The 19,283-nt window shown below is 39.3% G+C and overlaps 1 protein-coding gene across 2 annotated transcripts; it reads left to right on the forward strand.

The window, feature by feature from the left end:
• The first annotated feature begins 4,857 nt into the window (after nucleotides 1–4,857).
• On the forward strand, nucleotides 4,858–10,364 carry LOC107588967 (arrestin domain-containing protein 3-like). 2 transcript variants are annotated; one of them, XM_016277251.1, is made up of 8 exons: nucleotides 4,858–5,315; nucleotides 7,225–7,372; nucleotides 7,456–7,603; nucleotides 7,717–7,819; nucleotides 7,940–8,196; nucleotides 8,281–8,437; nucleotides 8,689–8,831; nucleotides 8,920–10,364. In XM_016277251.1, the coding sequence occupies exons 1-8, from the start codon at nucleotides 5,036–5,038 to the stop codon at nucleotides 8,986–8,988; spliced, it is 1,305 nt and encodes a 434-aa protein (XP_016132737.1). In that variant the 5' UTR covers nucleotides 4,858–5,035; the 3' UTR covers nucleotides 8,989–10,364. The 2 variants fall into 2 exon arrangements, with proteins under 2 accessions (XP_016132737.1, XP_016132738.1); XM_016277252.1 differs by having other exon boundaries at nucleotides 7,291–7,372.
• Nucleotides 10,365–19,283: the final 8,919 nt, after the last annotated feature.

Here is a 19,283-nt window from a genome sequence, read left to right on the forward strand (position 1 = left end):
TCTTATGAAGTATTCTAATTTGTTGAGATAGTGAATTGGTGGGTTTTTGTGAAATGTGAGCCAAAATCACCACAATTAAAAGAACCAAAGACTTAAACTACTTCAGTCTGTGTGCATTGAATTTATTTAATACACGAGTTTCACAATTTGAGTTGAATTACTGAAATAAATGAACTTTTCCACGACATTCTAATTTATTGAGATGCACCTGTATATTAATATAAATAATATATAAATATTATATCATAAATAAATATTATAATAGATTTTTGCACTAGGATCATAAAATAACTTGTGTTCAGTGAGTCCAGGCAAATATCAGGTACCTAAATCGCAGCAGTTGACACCAGCACTGGCACTTTATGTAACAAAAGGGCCACAGAGGCTCAGGGGCAGCGGGTGGTGTCAAAGGCCATCGCATTTCACATGCAGATGTGTGACCTTCGTGACCTCTGGAAGGACTGAGCTATTTGGAGGCCAAATGCATGCAGCTGGATCTCTGAGAGACTGAATGTACTGCAGCACATCTGCAGGTGTGAAAGCACACCTGGATGATACAAAGCAATTCAGGGCCTCCATTACGGCCCTTGATCTGTATGTCACAATCCCAGATGTAACTCATTCAGTATACCAGAGTATTGATCGTCTACATATGAGGGTCATTGACTACCATTTAAAGAGTTTCCATATAGGATTAAGACCTTAACATACCACCATTAAACACAGTCAAGAGCTTTTCACACTTGAAATAGTTCTGTTCTAATAGGGTTATGAGCAACACATTTCTATATTGCGTAAAACAGGTTGCATCACTTCCGGTTCAGGTCTTTTGTATGTGCTTCATTAAATATGGAGCTGTTTAACATAAGATGCCTCCAAAAGAGATACCAAAGTGAGTGTAATTGTTGTCCATTACATATGCAGTTTGATATATAAAAGCTTTTTATTTTTCTTCATCTCACTAACATTTGAACATTAAAGTTGAATAAATCCTAAACCCTGAGTTAACGTTCTCATTGATTGGACGAATGCAGCAGGAGACCTGTTTATATAAAGGCACATTCTCATAGGGTATTATATATTCCAGACTGTACTATCAAGTTTTTCCAGATTGGACTTTTCATACTATAAATGAAAGAACAAAGCAGTTTCTTCTTTCTCCAAAATGAAAGCACTTTTCACTCTGTGCGTCGTTCTAAACCCCACTTTTAACCCTGGGTAAAGGTATGTTTCACATTTGTAATTTGGAAGCATGATTAGCACCGCTTTTTACCTAGGGTTATGAAACCGTGCATTGCAGGGGCAAACGTATGCAGTGTGAAACTATAGGGCTTTTCACACTTGAAATAGTTAACCCTAGGTCATTCTAAACCCCGGGTAAATGGAATCCTGGGTTATCTCATTTCACGTTTCACACTGCTTATACTTTACCCAGGGTTAAAAGTTAATCCTGGGTATTCATAAGAAGCCATTTCACACTGCACATTCCTAAACCTGGGTTAAAGTCCTTATTTGCATATTTGCAGTGTCAGTGTTACTGATTGGAGGAACGCAGCAAGCGACGTGTTTACATGATGTCTCTAGCATTGTGCATCCACATATTATATATTGCCGACTGTACAGTCAAGTTTTCCAGAATGGATGTTTCGGACTGTAAAGGTAAGAATGAATTGGTCTCTTCTTCATTTCAATTCAAGTGTTTTACCTCACCTGTCACTCCACTGGGGAATAGACCCTGCAAATACAGGCCCTTTATCCGGGTTTAAGGAAGGTGTTTCATTGCTATATGTTCTTATTCCCCCTTCGTTGACCAATTAGATGTACGACCTGTCAACAGAATATGGGATAAGTCTGACTCAGATGAGATTACACAGAACTGGTCTGTATCGTTTACCGCTCTGTCAACAGCTTGGTCCTTCATGTTTACTGGGGGACAAATCAGTGTCAAAGGTCACAGGACCCTCTGTTGACCTGTTGAACAGATGGAAGCTTTTAGTTTCCCAGGCTGTCAGGGATCCCTCTCCAAGTGTGGGAAAGACTTGAGTCTTCACATTACATCATGGCTCTTAAACACACACACACATTTTACCAGCCTAAGGAAGGAAGCATTATGCTTTGGCAAGGCACTGAACCTAGTAAATGAATTATAATAAATTAAAAGTTATAAAATTAATTGGTGATATAGATTAAAATTAATTGGCAGAACTATAAGTGATGTAAAATTGATTCGCCTATATTTAGTCAGTATGTGTGGATGCCTCACTTCAATAGAATTGTAATTGTAATTTTTTAATTATAATTAGATATATGTTTCATTCATTTAAGAGCCAGCAGTATAATAACATTATAATAAATCTACCTATTTCCATCAGAGTTTTGTATGTGTTTTGAATTGAAATACTAAATTTGACCTTTGAACTCTAACGGTGACATCTGACCCGGAGAGAGCAGACCTGTCCCAGCTCTGGAGGATGGAATTGATAAGATCATTCAGTGAATTACATAAAACGAAGAGTGGGAAAGGTAGAAATGGATCCATCTTCTCAGTCATGGCCACTGTTTTAGTATGACAGGACTTTGCCTGAACGGGTCTTTGTCTTGAGCTATAATGGTCATCCAATGAGAATTGATCTGAATAGAATCAATTACTTGGCGAAATTGTTCCGGAATCTTTATACTCATAACCGAATGGGGTTTTGTGCTCCAGATTTCTTTGCAAAAGAATATATGCTTTACCTTTTTGAGTTTGTGCTGTAAAACATGGGAAAATTAAAATACTGTCTTTGGAAATGACATATGTAGTGTCCATATTACACCTCCATGGACCATGCAATAGTTGGGAGTAATTTAAATGTATTATTATTTTTAGCATGTCTCTAACAGTTGTGGTTTAATGCATGTTGGTACTTTTAAATAATGTATCAAGTTCACAAGTTTGAATAGAGCTTTGCTGCCATCTGCTGTTGAGTATTTGACAAATAATATGGACTTTTACATGCAAGTTTCAGGTTCAAGGAAACTGTATTTTAGATGATGTAACTGGTCATTGTGTCTTTTAGGTTTTTCACCATTTAGTAACATTTTAGCTTCCTATTAGCTACTATTTCTCCTATTTGTGACTGGTGTAAATCTGCAGAAGGCATCTCTTTTGGACATGTCCGGAATGTTATGATTTTTGGTGTGACATATTTGAGTGATATATTTGGTTTGAAATGTTTACATTTTACATCTACATGTATGCATTTAGCTTACAAAAGAATACAATTTACATTGTACTTGTACAGTGCATTATACAAACATAGTTTTAGTCTGCTCTGCCTGCCCAAGTCTGACGAAAAAGTTTGTTTCCTGTCTGTAAAGACCATATATTCTATTACCCTACACCAACCCTACCCCTAAACCTACCCCTCACAGGAAACTTTCTGCATTTTTAGATTTTCAAAAAACTTAATTCTGTATGATTTATAAGCTTTTGTACCCGTGGGGACCACAATTTATGTCCCCACCGTGACACGAGTCCCCATGAGTCTGTGTGTAGTCAGGTTTAAGTCCTCACCAGGATATATAAACCATTACACACACATACACACACACACACACAAGATGCGCAAAACTCCGCATTTGAACAGTCAATAGCAAATACTTAAACTAATAACAAAACAGTAGCTGATTCAGAAGCGCCAGATTGTCATAGCAAAGTCAGAATTACCTCCTCTCCTAGGTTCACGAAACGGTCGTCCATAAAATGCATTGCTGTTCTGTTGTAAGTAATCTTAAAGATTCCTAAATACATCTACTTTCGGAAGGCCAAATAAAGTGATTTTGCTTTCGCCTAGAAACACACAGCGTCTCCTTGACATGCTGCTTCAACACTAACTGCGGTTACTGAAACCACGCCGCCTTTCTTTTGCGTGCACATTTGGGTGCATTATGCTAATATTTCCACATAGTGAGGTAGATATGTGGGGGCGTGTTAGAACGAGTTGTTTTAGGTAGGCGTGGGTGACTCTGAACTTTTATAAAGAATATCTCTTTGGTTTTGAGACTTTAGTCTTTGCAACTTCAGGGATCTTATCTATGCACAATCAGCTTGTAACACTCCAAAGAGAAAGGAAAACTTGAAATCGCATCACATGACCCCTTTAAATGAAAGTATGCCTTATTTAGAAGTTGCAATATGCAATAACCACCTTTAACAGGCAGGTAGCAGTGAAGAGCAATAGGAGAAAGTTACTATGAAAGCCCCGTGCTTGAAATGATAAGATTCCACAAAACACTAAAACAAAACTTGACATGAAAACATAATTTAACAATACAACCATCTATGGGGGAAAAAAAATAATAATATCCATATGAAATTATTTTAGCTTAGCTCTAAAACCGTGCTACATCAGTCTAAAATCACGTTCTATAAAGTCTAATGAGTGATTTCATTCACGCAAGTGAATTTACATGTAATTCAGCATAGTTTCACTTCTGTATAAGATGTCAACAACGCATGAACTATAGTGCATTTGGATTCCATCCGGTTTCTTTGGCCTGCAAATTGAATTGTGAAGCGTTACACGGACCGAATTCTTTCTATTTACCTCCAGTTTCTTTTGTTTCACTAGGATACTCTATTCACATTTGTATTTCATGTTTGTTTTTTTCACACCACTATGTAGGATTTCATCCTATCATAATGTATGTATAATATAAACGGTCACTTGTTCATTAGTAAAACACTTTGGCTGTAAAGACAGATTACTAGGAAGGCGGAAGAAGGGAGCAGCAGCCTTATCGATTGCGCATGCGCAGTCCGGTTGTTTTTCCACCAAGCGGAGGTATTAAAGCAGAGCCAGAGCCAGAGCGCAGAGATACAGCTGCATCTTCACATGCAGCTACATCAAAACTCAATGTTTAACAGACAAGTATAGCACTGAACCCCTGCCTGCAGCCTTTCTGCACGGCAAAAAACCTTAGATGAGTCATACAAAACATCTGATTCGCTCTTTTTATTTTAAATATCTTACAGCTTAGTAAGATTTCCACCATGGTGCTCGGAAAGGTGAAAAACTTCTTTGTCAGCTACGACTGTCCCAATGACAGCAATGTCCCTGTCTTCGCCAGCGGGGACTTTGTCTCAGGTCGGGTGGTCGTCGAAGTGACCGGAGAAATCCGCGTGAAATCTCTGAACATTCACGCCAAGGGTCTGGCGAAAGTTCGCTGGACTGAATCTCGCAATGCTGGGTCCAACACTGCCTACACACAGAATTTCACGGAAGAAGTGGAGTATTTAAATCACAGAGACGTCCTTATTGGACATGATCGAGGTAAGGAGCATTTTCATTCAGCACTTTGTATTTATGATGAAGATGTTTGTTGGACTGCAGTGACAGATGCTCCTTATGTTACATTGTGTCTTTTGTTTGCTTGCTTGTCTATTCTGTCCATATTCACTTTTAGTTTGTACTCTGTGAACGGTTTAATCCATTGGCATAGGTAGAAACAAATGAGAAATGAAAGCTATCTTTATGAACCCTAGCAGATGATGCTTGGTTGAAACGTCTTCCTTGCTCTTAACGAGTTTCAGTAATATTAGAAATCATTTAAAAAAACGAACATCTTGAATTAGACATTTAATCGTTTTAAAAGTATCCCAGCTGAATTAATGTTCAAATGAAGTTGTTTGTTAGAGCACGCGAGCTTATAAACAACAAGCCCTTGTGTCCAAAACAACTAGTTCATCGTTTACTGTAAATGTTTTCTTCGATATCTACAATTAGCGATTTTCATATTCACTTTGTAATCATATCGTGACATGTGTTTTTTAAATTATACCTTACAGTTTCTTTCATAGACGGTTCTTGTAAGTTTGTAGCCTTTGTTAGAAGCGGTTTAAACCTGTTCAGAAACTGGTGGAGAGGTGGGGGTTGTGCGGACCGAGCCTCTGCTCGCTGATTGGTTGAAGTCAATCCTATCTCTTCGCTGATTGGTGGAAGTGCTCGTGTGCCCCCTCCGGTGATATCATATCTTTGCCCAAGTGTCAAGACTGCGACTCAACTTATTCGCAACAATGCAGGACTGACTGAAAGTTTATTCAAATGTTATATTTTCATTCTTCACCTTATGCATCATTCTGCATTTGTTAAAAGTATTTGGGGCCAAGTTATTTGTAATAGAAAAACTACAGCAGCTAGAAAAACGAATGAATTCGCTTCCTATGCCACTGGTTAGCACGAGTTATGTCAACTGTAAAAGATTAGGTCACCATGCATGTAATATGTTTATATTCTGCAATGTAATTTTTTGAGGTATGTTTTTTTGTGCGTTGTCAAACTGAATTAAATGTACTCTGTAACAGCCATTAAAGTCAATATGGAATTTCTGTAATTATGTATTTTCTACTAATAAAGTAAGTCAAACTGTATTTATTTGCGTCTTGCCTATTTTTTTTTAAATGTGTCTTTCCTTTTCTTTTACACCTAAACCACATTGCAGTACACATGTGGCTTCCTCATGGGGGCGTATTCAAGAGAAAGACACCCCGGCTCAGCCAATCAGGAGCCGACTAGTAATATATGCATGAGGAAATCCGGCTGAGAGAGGCTGCTCGTGCCGGTTCAGTCTGGTCCTCTCTAGCTCTCGGCTGCCTTTGGGTGACAGGCTCATAGTTATTTACAGCAGGCTGTGGAACTGCTGAGGTGGCAATAAAAAGAACAGAGACCGTAAATACATTTAAAAAAATAAAAATGAATGAAAACAACTGCTTCAACGTGTTAATGACAAATTATTCCTGTTTTTATTTATGGCCATAGTTATTAACACCAGTCTGAAACTGCTGAGGTGGAAGTGAAAAAATGATCCAAAACGATATAATATCAGAAAATACATCAAAAACAATAACTGTTAATAAAAAATTGCATATTTCAGGCTAAATATTCCTATATTCCATTGATTTTTTTTGTTATGAATTAAGAACATTACATTTTTAACTGTTTTTTTTGTAAGTGCCTAGATTTAAGGTTTTAGTGATGTGACGAGGCCTATATGTTCACCCTTTTTTATTTTGAAAAGCATAACAACATACTATGCCAAATTATGTTGCTGTTCTATTCCCACTTTAAAAAGGGTTCGAAAAAATATTTGTTATGCTGACATTGTTTTAAAATCTTGTGTTCTTACATTCATTGAAACATTAAGACAATGTGGGTCGTATCTCTGTCTTTGTCTTGTGTTTAGGGTTTCTTGAGGAATATTACAGGTATGGTATATTGGTATATCGAATTTTATTCTCCTTTGTTTTAGATGATGACAGCTGCGACGAGGGCTTCACCATTCTTCACTCAGGGCGACATGAGTTTCCCTTCAGCTTCGAACTGCCCCAGACGTAAGTAACTCTCTTGCCTGATTATACACATATATAATGTATTAACCGAAATACTTACATTATTTGTTCATGCCACTTTCCAGGCCTTTGGCGACATCCTTTGAAGGCAAACACGGCAGCGTGCGGTACTGGGTGAAGGCAGAGCTTCATAGGCCATGGCTCCTGCCCATGAAAACCAAGAAGGAGTTCACCGTCTTTGAGCACATTGACATCAACACTCCATTGTTACTGGTAAGAGAAAAGCAGTTGAAGCCTAATCACCTTACAATGTAAAACTGAATGTTTGCTTGAGTTATGGTGGTATTATTTTAGAGGTTCATATATTGTCCTTTTTTCATCTATAGTCTCCTCAGGCTGGCACAAAGGACAAAACCCTTTGCTGTTGGTTCTGCACATCAGGGCCTGTATCACTAAGTGCCAAAATCGAGAGGAAGGGCTACACTCCAGGTGAGATGATAAACCTGCTTGTTGATGGACACTTAGCCACTAGTTAACCACTAATATGAAAGCGTTGTTTGATTTTGCAGCTTGTTCAGATTGAGTCAATTTGGTTGGTTGTCTTTACAGGAGAGTCTATCCAGATCTTCGCAGAGATTGAAAACTCCTCTTCCCGTGTGGTCGTGCCAAAGGCAGCCATCTACCAAACGCAAACCTTCTTTGCCAAAGGGAAGGTCAAGGAGATCAAACAACTCGTAGCTAACCTCCGAGGAGATCCTCTACCCTCTGGCAAGACCGAGACTTGGGACGGCAAGATGCTGAAGATCCCACCCATATCGCCTTCCATTCTGGACTGCAGCATCATCCATGTGGAATATTCACTCATGGTGAGTCTACAATCCTTTTGATTCATGAAAAGGCGAACTGCTTGTCAATATCGGCCATGCAACTAACCTCTTGCTTCTCAACAGGTGTATGTGGACATCCCTCGAGCTGTCAACTTGACCCTGAATCTGCCCCTGGTGATTGGCACCATTCCTCTCCACTCCTTTGGCAGTCGCACCTCTTCCGTCAGCAGTCAGTGCAGCATGGCTATGAGCTGGTTGGGATTGCCTGAGAGACCTGAAGGTAAGACACAAATCCTAAACTTGTTTCCAGGCCCTTTAGATTATGGGTACTCAGTCCTGCTCCTTGAGGACCACCTTCTTTCAGAGTTTACTTCCCAGAGTCTCCAATAAATCCAAAGGCAGATCTCCAGGAGTAGGATTGAGCCCCATTGATTAAGATGTCAAACATGCTTTCACAACCATTCAACATTAAACAATCAGCATAGAAGTATTTTTTGGTCTAATTGTTGGCTTTGTCCTCAACTCTTGTAGCTCCACCAAGCTACTCTGAAATCGTCACCGATGAGGAGCGACAGAACAACTTGGAGCTCCCGGCTGTGAGAGATGAGATTGAAGGACCACTTTATGCTTACATCCATGAGTTCCGCTTCCAGCCTCCGCCCCTGTATTCTGAGGTACATTGAGTACCAGACCTTGTAGCTTGTATCTTGCTACTGCATTTGAGTTCCTATATTCTGAAACCTTGTTCGTCTCCCTTGACAGGTTGATCCCCATCCTGAGCAGGTGTGCGACTCCTTGGACAGGAGACCAGATACCTGTCCATCCCGCTGAAGGAGTGACCACACCTGACCAGTGCTGTCAGGGATCTCTTATCTCTACAACCTCAACTGGGGTTTGTTCTTCCTCCATGAGGAGGCACGAGCGTCCATCTTGGTGACGCAGATGGATATCCACCAGGAAACACTCCCAATCCAGGTCGAGTCCAGCTCAGTGGCCCCTAAAATCCACTGAAGATCTAGAGTGACTCCCTTCCCCCTCCATCCTTGGTGAAAGGAGTACAGACAAGATTTGTCGGAGTAAAACTGTGCCCTTGACACCAAAATGGACTAAACGCAACACCACTAAGTGCGAGAATGGTGTCCAAACATCTCCAGCCTTGTTTTGGATGTGATTCTTCACTTATTTGAATGATTACACTGAATCATCTTGAAGATTTATCGGTGATCATTGTACTAAGAGCAACAAATAACTCCAACAATCCTGCATCCACTCCCAACTGAATAATGACAGACTTTCTTTTTGTCAATTGTTTGTCGTTTCTCAACTTAGAAGAAGTGGCTTTACCACATTGATTTTCTTGAAACGTTTTAAGAATGTCGGAAACTGACCTAGACCAAGACCTGCTGCAAAGCATTATGTGTAAGATTCTGACATGCCACGTTGCCTTTCTGCTAGAAAGAAACTGCGAGAGCATCAACCTGAACATGGCACTGATTCAAGTGGCAAGAGAAAAGAGACCATTGGCGGCAAATGAAGAGGACACTCATCGAGATTCCTGAAGACATTCCTGAATCAGTCCTCCCACTCTCACTGTTATGAGATACACAGAGAACCGCACTCCAAAACTAGTTTAGAACCTTTTACTATATGTACAACTAAGAGCTAACTAGACTCTTGACATATTCTTTTTTTTTTCGTACTCTTCTGACAGTGGCCTGTTGGCATAGGCCGTTTTTTGTTTAACGACAATTGGCACTTTTCATCAATTGCATTTAAAGTGTATACCGAAGCTTGGCTAATATAATGCACAAGTTTGACAAACATATGCTCTGACGTTTACTTGTGATTTTAGGAATGTTTGTTTACATAAATGTGCTGTTAACAGACAAACTAGAGTCACTAGTTACACGTTTAGACTAATGAAACAATCTTTGTGGCCTTGGCACAAAAACCATGTTTGTTTTTAATCACCATTTATGGCTGAATTTGTGCGCTGTGCTGATATTTACCTATTAAAAAAAGGGACTATGTACTTTTTGTGAACTGTATGCATCCTTATTTTGATGTTTGTGTTGGGTCATGGTGAAAATTGTTGCGGTTTTGTTTTGTTTTTTTCCCTAGTGTTTTACTTCAGATACTACAAGAACATTCTCAAACATGCACTTACAGGGAATCAAAGAACCCTCATAGAGACTGAACATGAAATGCATACTGCATATAGGAAGCGATGTTGCTCTTCAGTCAGGCTGGTCCAGAGCTAATTAAACTGGCTTCCATTTTTTTTCCATTTCAGGGGTTGATGGGTGAAATGGGTATTAAGCTACTCCCAAATTGAATGGTGCAATATCTGCTGTGTGTTTTCAGTGTGTTTCCACATAATTTTGTATTCTTGGCTTGTTTCTAACTTTTGTACCATTTTGTAGGTTGTCTGTATATGTTTGTCTTTGTCTTTGTCTTTGCTCCAATCGGTTTAAATAAATACGCCATTTTATACAAAAACGAAAGTTTAATTTTTCTTTTATTACTTGTTAGAACGTACTTCAAGAACACCGATTTACACTAATGTGACATATTTGGCAAACAGGTGTTCCTACATGTTCAGACAAAAAAAAATCTGGTAACAAATCACTTTGACAAAATGGAAATGAGGTTGTATATCATAGTCGAGGATATTGCCCAATGCTCATGTCAAAAAGTACAAAAAATATCCAGAGACGTTGGTTACGTCATGTGCTCTGCCGTGTCTAAAATTGTGACCCAGGTTTAAAATGATGGGATTAAAAATGTAAAACAACACGAAGAGCAAATAGACAGACGGGTGTTACATATCCCGAGGCGAGATCTTTAACCAGTTCGCTGTGTTGACAGACTTCATTGTGTAACTTTTCACCACCAGCATTTACATTACGTTTGCATCCAATTTGTACAACCTCCAAAGTATAACATTTGTGAATGCTTTTATATGATTCTACTTCAGTGCTGAGTCGTTTGGCTTCACAAGTATCAACTTCCTTTCAGAGGAAACGTCTTTTCCTTTCCGTCCTCTTGACATTCCAGCAGACAAGCCATCTAAGAACCAAATGCTGACAGAACACAAGGAGTTCGTTGTCTGTGCGCACACAGGCCTCATGTGCGCTAGGAACGCTTTATATTTTCCATTCCTCTTCCCAGGCTCAAATGGAGCAGATGTTTGCTCCCAAGAGCTGTAAGTGGACCACTAACCTACATTCCCTCCGCTGGTCAGGGATAAAACTGGATCTCTTCAGCTCATTACTAGAGCTCATTGCTGTAAATGGAGTGTAAAATGCTCAAGTTTACAGCTGGAAATGTCAATTAAATTCAGATATACATCAAATGATGAATCACTAGGATTAAACATATTAATTTTAGTACACATTTGCATATGTGAGTATACAGTATATGTAGGCGACACAATGGGAACTAGATGTTTGAAACGAACATCCAAACAAGAAAATAAAAAATGTTCTGCAACTGGACTTTATTGGACTTGACTACATACCTCATAATCAGTCAAAAGTTTTTTTTGAGAGGTAGTGTATCACGTTTTCCACAAAACATTTTCAACATTCATAATAAGAAGAAATGTTTCTTGAGCAGCAAGTCATCATATTAGAATGATTTCTGAAGGATCATGTGACTGAAGGCTGGAGTAATGATGATGAAAATTCAGCTTGGACATCACTGGAATAAATTACATTCTAAAATATATTCAAATAGAAAAAGTTTAAATTGTAAAAATATTTATTTTTGAGCAAATAAATGCATCCTTGGTTACCATAAGCGACAAAAACATTCAAAAAAATCGTAATTACCTAAAAACTTTTGACAACTTGTGTGACAACTAGCCCCGGTCTCTACTATAATATAGTCAACATTTCAATCCGATGCATAAATTGGCCTAAAATAAATCAGCACTCTTCTTCTTTGCAAACATGTTCAGTATCAGGTAGAACTGGAAGAGAAGTGTTTCTTAACGGAAAGCGATGATGATATAACAGCTTCGCCCTGGGCGTATTTTGACAAGTCTTAATGATTCAGGTGTCTTCAGATATGTTCGATAGGTACTTTAGGTGATGAACTTGACAGGCTGTGTGTGTGGCAGGTGCACTGCAGGGTTGACCTGTGAAAAATAATTAGCCTGCGCTCTGTGTGCAGGGTTTAACCCACCATACATGCTTCAGCACATATGGAAGAGACTAGTGAAGAGAACATATGCCAAAGTCTAGACAAGCTGATGAAAGATGTCTGTTTTGAATGTTCTGATTTCTACCAAGAATTATTTTCTTGGTCTGTCGGTGAGCTGAACCACAAAGCCAGGAATTTCAGCAAAAAAAAAGTACCTACAAAGAAGCCCTAAAACAAATATAATGCATCTATGATGCAGCAGTTTTTTTTCACTTGCAACAGGTGCAAGCTAGCACAGAAGTGCGTGAAGACGCTTCTTTCCCCTTTTACATAATGTCATGGGTCTAAATTTGGGAATGGAGGACACTTTCATAACTGTAATGTTATGCCAGAAGCAGCGGGACATGTTTCTAAGAAGGGACATGCTCTGCGAGTCAGGGATTGTCAGTCAGTGACTGTGCTGCCAGAGGGGTCAGTAGTGACACTCAACACCCCGACTTTCAGCTGAGTCAGTGTAACCAGTGGTCAGCAATGCAAGCTCCACCCCTTTTACAGACATTAAGAAATGCCATTGGTAGAGGAGTGCCAGATCGGCTCCTGATTGGCTGCCACCTTCACAAAGTTTCTAGAAGGATTACACACACATATGACATTATGAGTTTATGACTATATAAATATAAAATAAATATATTTTAATTATTATATTAATTGTATTATATTTATAATATCTATTACAAATTCTATTATTTGCATTTAGCATGTCCGTGACCCATCAAAAAAAAAAAATTTTTATAGACTGCAGGCCACTAAAAAGCCAACGGTAGCATAAATGTAAAATGTATTTAAAGGGGTCATATGATGCAATTTCAATTTTTCCTTTCTCTTTGGAGTGTTACAAGCTCTTGGTGCGTAAAGAAGATCTGTAAAGTTGCAAAGACTAAAGTCTCAAATCCAAAGAGATATTCTTTATAAAATTCGGAGTCAACCACACCTACCTTGACGAAGCGGAGTTCAGCCCGGGGTCCGTCACATGTGGTTGCCACTCATTCGTCGGATCAGGCGGGCGTGCCGTTCTTGACCCCGCCGCCTCAGCTCACTCTAGCCCGGACTCAGCTCATGCTAAGCCGGGGCTTCCCCTCACGCTAGGCCACTGTGTTTTTCGTTGTGAAAGCGAAACTACTTTGTTTGGTCTTCCAAAAGAGGACACGACTACAAATCAGTTGTATTTACAACACTGTTCCAGAACAGTTTAACCCAAATATCCAGATGTGTGCAGCACATTTTATGGAGGACTGTTTACTGATCCTGGGAGAGTAACGTTAGACTACAATCCCGGCTGTTCTGCCTCACAGTCTGTAAGTACGTTTTCATTTAAAGGATTTGCCACTGATGATTCAAACGCGAGTTTTGAGCAGTGTAGAGAAGCGCTTGTTGTTTGTCATTTCTCTGATCACAAATGCAGGCATGGTTTTATGTTTACGCAGCGCGATGCAATGCAACGCAACGCGTAAAAAGACAGTACAAGTCATTATAATCAGTAATTATGTCTCCACTGGATGCAACAAATGCCTCGTTTGTAATGGGTTTGAATGTTTTTGTCTCGTCGCTCCGGCCGGACAGGGCATCACAGTATGGTAAGGGCGTAACATTTCCGTCTCATGCTTGAGGTATTCGACCAATCACAACGCATTGGATAGCTGGTCAATCACAGCAGCACACCTCGCTTTTTCAGACCGATGAGCTTTGGTAAAATCGACGCGTTTCAGAAAGGCAGGGCATAGAGGAGAAACAATAATGTACAGTATGTGGAAAATAATGTGTTTTTTTTACTTTAAACCGCATAAACACATTTCATTACACCAAATATACAAAATAATGTTATTTTTAGCGGCATCATATGACCCCTTTAAAATCTTATATTTTAATTTAGTCCTTTGTCATTTTTGTTGAATTTAACTAAAAGCAAATAAAGAAAGAAAGAATGAATATAAATAAAGTAAAATAATAATAAAGTTAATAATAATAATAATAATAAAAACTGCAACAAGTAAAGACTTGTTGTCAAGTTCTCACATCCGAGCTTTCAAAATAAGCAAAGGCAACAATAATTCTTTGTTTTTGGCAACTTTGACCTCAAGCACACCATGCAAATGAGGCATGTTTGTATTTAATGCAGTGACACTGCGTGCAAGTCTCACTCGCTCGCTTGCAGTTGTTGATACAAGGGCGGCCACTATGCCAGTGATAAACAAGAACTGGTTTGGACTGGCCTACGACGGAGGCAGCCTGAGCGGCAGCGTAATAGCTCTGCATGTGCGCCTGCTTCTTGACATACATACTTGGGAGTGTTGAAATATTTGAGATGGTCCTCACTGCAGAACACAAGATCCAGGGGGCGTGGTTGGATCCAGATCCAACTCCTCCCCTTACATATACCTAAACCTACCCGTCTCCACCCCCTGATCCCTAACCCCACCCATCTCCACCCCTAAACCTACCAATCTCCACCCCCCTAGATGTGGATTCAACCACGCACCCTGGATCTTGTGTTCTGCAGTGAGAGGCTACTGGAATATTTTATCAGGGCACATTCAGCCCTGGGCTGTGAAGTGGAGTTCACAGGGAGTGCGGGCCGTACTATCAATGTCCACAGCTCTCTCGCCTTACAGCTCCGGCCAGTTCAATCCGGCTGCCATTGACTTTTACAGGAGCTTATTTTAACCTGATCCATCCATTCAGCCAACCCAAATGGCTCATGTCTGCTTTGATGGTGTATCTTTGCTCAATCTATCTATCTATCTATCTATCTATCTATCCGTTCGTCCGTGATATTTTTAAATTGTATAAACACATTCAAACTTTCTTTGTCTAGTTTGTTCATGTTTACCTGTGTGGTTAACCAAACATGATTGACATTTTTTAATAATGCTCATTTAAGTGAATACATCCTCTGAAGAAAACACCTGATTGATTTAGAAAAGGTAATGTAATGCTGATTAATTGTGTAGTGTGCTCAGCAATTACTGGTATGCCAACATACACACGAAACGATGATGATTTATGACGTAACCTAGCACTGTGTCAATATATCACACACATGTCCTGTCAAACGTCAACCAAACCTGACAGGTACAGAAGTTATAAAAAACGATAGCTGAAAGCACATATCATTAGTGTCCTAACTAATGGGACACTTGGATATGATTGCAATGTGGCAGCAACATTTCTGCTGCATCTAGTTGCAGAGGCTGTACTGGTGTGTGTGAGTGAGATATCAGATGTCCACCGTTCAGCTTAGATTGAACATACAGCAGTCATACTGTAACCCAGACAGCAGACATATGTCAAAAAGCTGCAAGCTTCAGATCCATTTCAGACTTTGCAAACTGCCATCAGTCACTGCAGAGAGTTGACGACAGCTTGTGGTTTGGCCGCAGAACAGATGAACGCTTCCAAACCAGCTCTCAGATGCCTTTTAACATGCCTCTTAAACGTGAACGGTGAGCTTGTGTCAAACAAACTCTAACAGATAAACAGCAAAACAGATATAGATACGTAAGATACGTGTAGGGGGCTCTTTTGCACACAAGGTGAATGGGAAGTGAACTGTGTAGGGCAGAAGGGAACAGAAACCTCCGACAACCACAGGTCCATGAGAAAAGAGCCCACAAAGGTGTGATGGAAGCTTGAATGCTGAAACGCCTTGGATGGGTTCACTGTAGCACCGGCCTGTGACATGTTCCACCTCTGAAAACGCGTCACTGCAGGATATGCCAGACAGGATAGTTACAAATTGGAATTTGTTGCGGTCAATAGCTGACATGTCAAGTTTGAGTGGTAAAGATGCCCTAGGGTTAACTCAAACTAGCACATTCAGAAAAAATTATTATAGAAAAACATCATTGCATGCACTTACACCGTATTGTACCCAGTAGTGAACAGAATAACTGAATAACAAAAGTTAGTGTTTAATTTATACTTATTATATCAGCTGATTTTGTAATCAAATAATGCAAATGTAAAAATGTGATAAAAGCGATATTTTGAACTGTTAACATTCAAAAACAACCAGAATACAGCAAAGTAAAGCAAATGACTATTGCGTTCACTGATCTATATTATAGATCAATGATTGCATCACATTCTTTAGAACAGACCTAAGAAATGAGGATATGATTACAATTAGTTAGGAAATAATTTGTGATAACAGATTAAAGATTTTTTTTAGTTCTTGGAAATTATGTGATTCTTTTGAACAAGTCTTTTGAATTAGACCTAGCCCACAAACAGGTCAAAATTAGAAATGTGTAGTTTCTTTGTTTCAGTGGGTTGTAAATCGCTAATAAATACACAAGCCTTCCAAAGTTTGGGGTCAGTTAGATTTTTTTTTTTTAAGGAAATTATTGTATTCAGCAAAGACACATTAGAAGTGCGCAAAAGTGACAGTAAATACATTTACAATGTTACAAAATATTTTTTTAATTTCAAATAAATACTGTTCTTTTGAACTTTATATACATGAAATAATCCTGAAATAAATATTAAAGCAACTGTATGTAGTTTTATGCATTTATGCGACTTTGGAGCCCCCTACAGTGAGTGGAATTCACTTCTGGAAATATGCCGTGACTGATCCACACTCCGGAACAGGATGGATGCCAACTGCCGTTAAAAAAGAAGAAGAAGAAGACCTGCGTTTCATTCGGAAGGGCTCATCCCTATGCCCTAATTTTTTCGGTTTACCCTCCGGAGTGAGAGCTTCGAAGGGTTGAAGGGTGTAGGGGACCAAACAACTGTTTTTTGAAGTGCCCTTCTGCGTCATCAGCACGTGCCCACACGGAGGCGCCGTCATCATGCAAAGAATCTGCGCAAAGGATCATGGGAGTCCGAAGTGTCCATCGGTTGTACCCTTCGAAATCCTTCACTCCAAAGGGCCCTTTGAAGTGGCCAGTTTTGAGTACTTTGGTTTGGAACGACCCTTCAATATGGCGGCCATGATTGTTTTCACTCCGAAGTGCCCTTCGGATGGCGATATATCCCGTTTGGAACACACCGTTCGCTGCCATAAAGCAACCCACCATTTTCGCAAACTTACAGACCCTCAGAATAGACATTTGGGAAGAAAACAGAAGCCATTTGTGTTATTTGAAGTACCCATCAGAATGATTTTGTAACTGATATTTCAAGGTACGTACTGTTTCTTTAAGCAGCACAACTGCTTTTAACTTTGATAATAATAAGAAATGTTTCTTGACCTCAAATCAGCATATTAGAATGATTTCTGAAGGATCATGTGACTCTGAAAACTGGAGTAATGATGCTGAAAATGGCCATCATGAGAATAAATTATATTTGAAAGTGTATTCAATTAGAAAACAGTTTAAACTGTAATAATATTCCACAATATTACCGTTTTTTTACTGTATTTTCGATCAAATAAATGCAGCCTTGGTGAGAAAGGCTATAAACCAAGATGGCTTTAAGGGTCAAAACCAGTTCCACCGACTGGTGCTTTTAAAGCTGCTGGTTTTAGCTGGATTTTCCAGCAAGGAATCCCTGTTTGTGAGGAGACAAGAGTATCTCGACACAGATAGTGAGGGAAAAAAACATCTCCTTTCTCTCAGACGCTCTCATATCTTAAAACAGGAAATGACACGAGTCGGCACATGTCACAAGAACAAACTTTCTGTCTTAGATATGATTGGGGCCTAAAGCTCCTTACACTCTTCGCTGAGCATGAGACATTGTTTCAAAATATCGAAGTGCAGCCTCATTCACACAGTGGTGCTGCATGCAAACAGAGGCGCCAGTGACGCAGTTGACCAAGACAATGATCTTCACACGGCGGAATAGGGAAGGAATTGCCTGTGAAAATGCTGCGTTGGCACTGCTGCCTACAGGGAAAGTTTAAACAAATGAAAGACTGAAGAAAGTGCAGTTTCATTAGTGCAAATGTTTATTTATGTGGCTCTCTCAAGAGAGAGTTGGAGCTTCAGTAAGTTGTCTGAAAGAAAGCAATCTGTTGTGAGAAATCAATACTAAAGTGTAGTTACAGTTTCATATTCAGCGAGTCCTATTCAGACAGGACTAGTCATCCGTGAGGCAGTCGGGTTCATTTGTGTTTCACAGACAATTTCAGTCCTGTCTGAATTGGACATGTGTGTTTTTCTTGCAAATATTTGGTAAAAATTACAGAGCCAATGACCTACATTTTCGGCGTGTTTTGGAAATTTCATGCCACTTGAATGAATGTCTGTGATTGAGGACATTGCACTTTTTCTCCTCATTAATTTTGAACCTACACTCTTAAAAATAAAGGTGCTTCACAATGCCATAGAAGAACCTTTTTGTCTTAATGGTTCCATAAAGAACCTTTAACATCTGAAGAACCTTTCTGTTTCACAAAAGGTTCTTTGTGGTGAAAGAAGGTTCTTCAGTTTACAAAAACGCAAGAAAGAGATGGTTCTTTAAAGAACCTTTGACTGAATGGTTCTTTGTGGAACCAAAAATGGTTCTTCTATGGCATCGCTTGAAGAACCTTTTGAAGCACCTTTATTTTTAAGAGTGTAAAGCTAAATTAACCTGAAACATAGGTTTGCTTAAAGGGGTCATAGGATGCCCATTTTCCACAAGTTGATATGATTCTTTAGGGTCTTAATGAAAAGTCTGTAACATAGTTAGGTTAAATTTTCTCAATGGTAGTGTAAAAAACTAGGGATGGCCGTATCGATCCAAAGTATCGATATATCGATACTGATGCGAGTATCGAAAGTATCGATACTCAAACAAAAATATCGATACTAAGGTGTGTTTTATTTACCAGTGATTTTGTTAATTTAACAATAAAAACATCTGTACAATATGCATTGAATTGGACGAATAACCTTTGTTAGCGAGTAATTGTGTAGGATATAACTATTTTCCTGCTCATCTGGATACACGCAAATGTTGCAAGACAGAACCAATCAATCACAGAGAGC

This window comes from Sinocyclocheilus grahami, unplaced genomic scaffold (genome assembly GCF_001515645.1).
Source record: "Sinocyclocheilus grahami isolate Dianchi unplaced genomic scaffold, SAMN03320097.WGS_v1.1 scaffold110.1, whole genome shotgun sequence".
Classification (NCBI taxonomy): domain Eukaryota; kingdom Metazoa; phylum Chordata; class Actinopteri; order Cypriniformes; family Cyprinidae; genus Sinocyclocheilus; species Sinocyclocheilus grahami.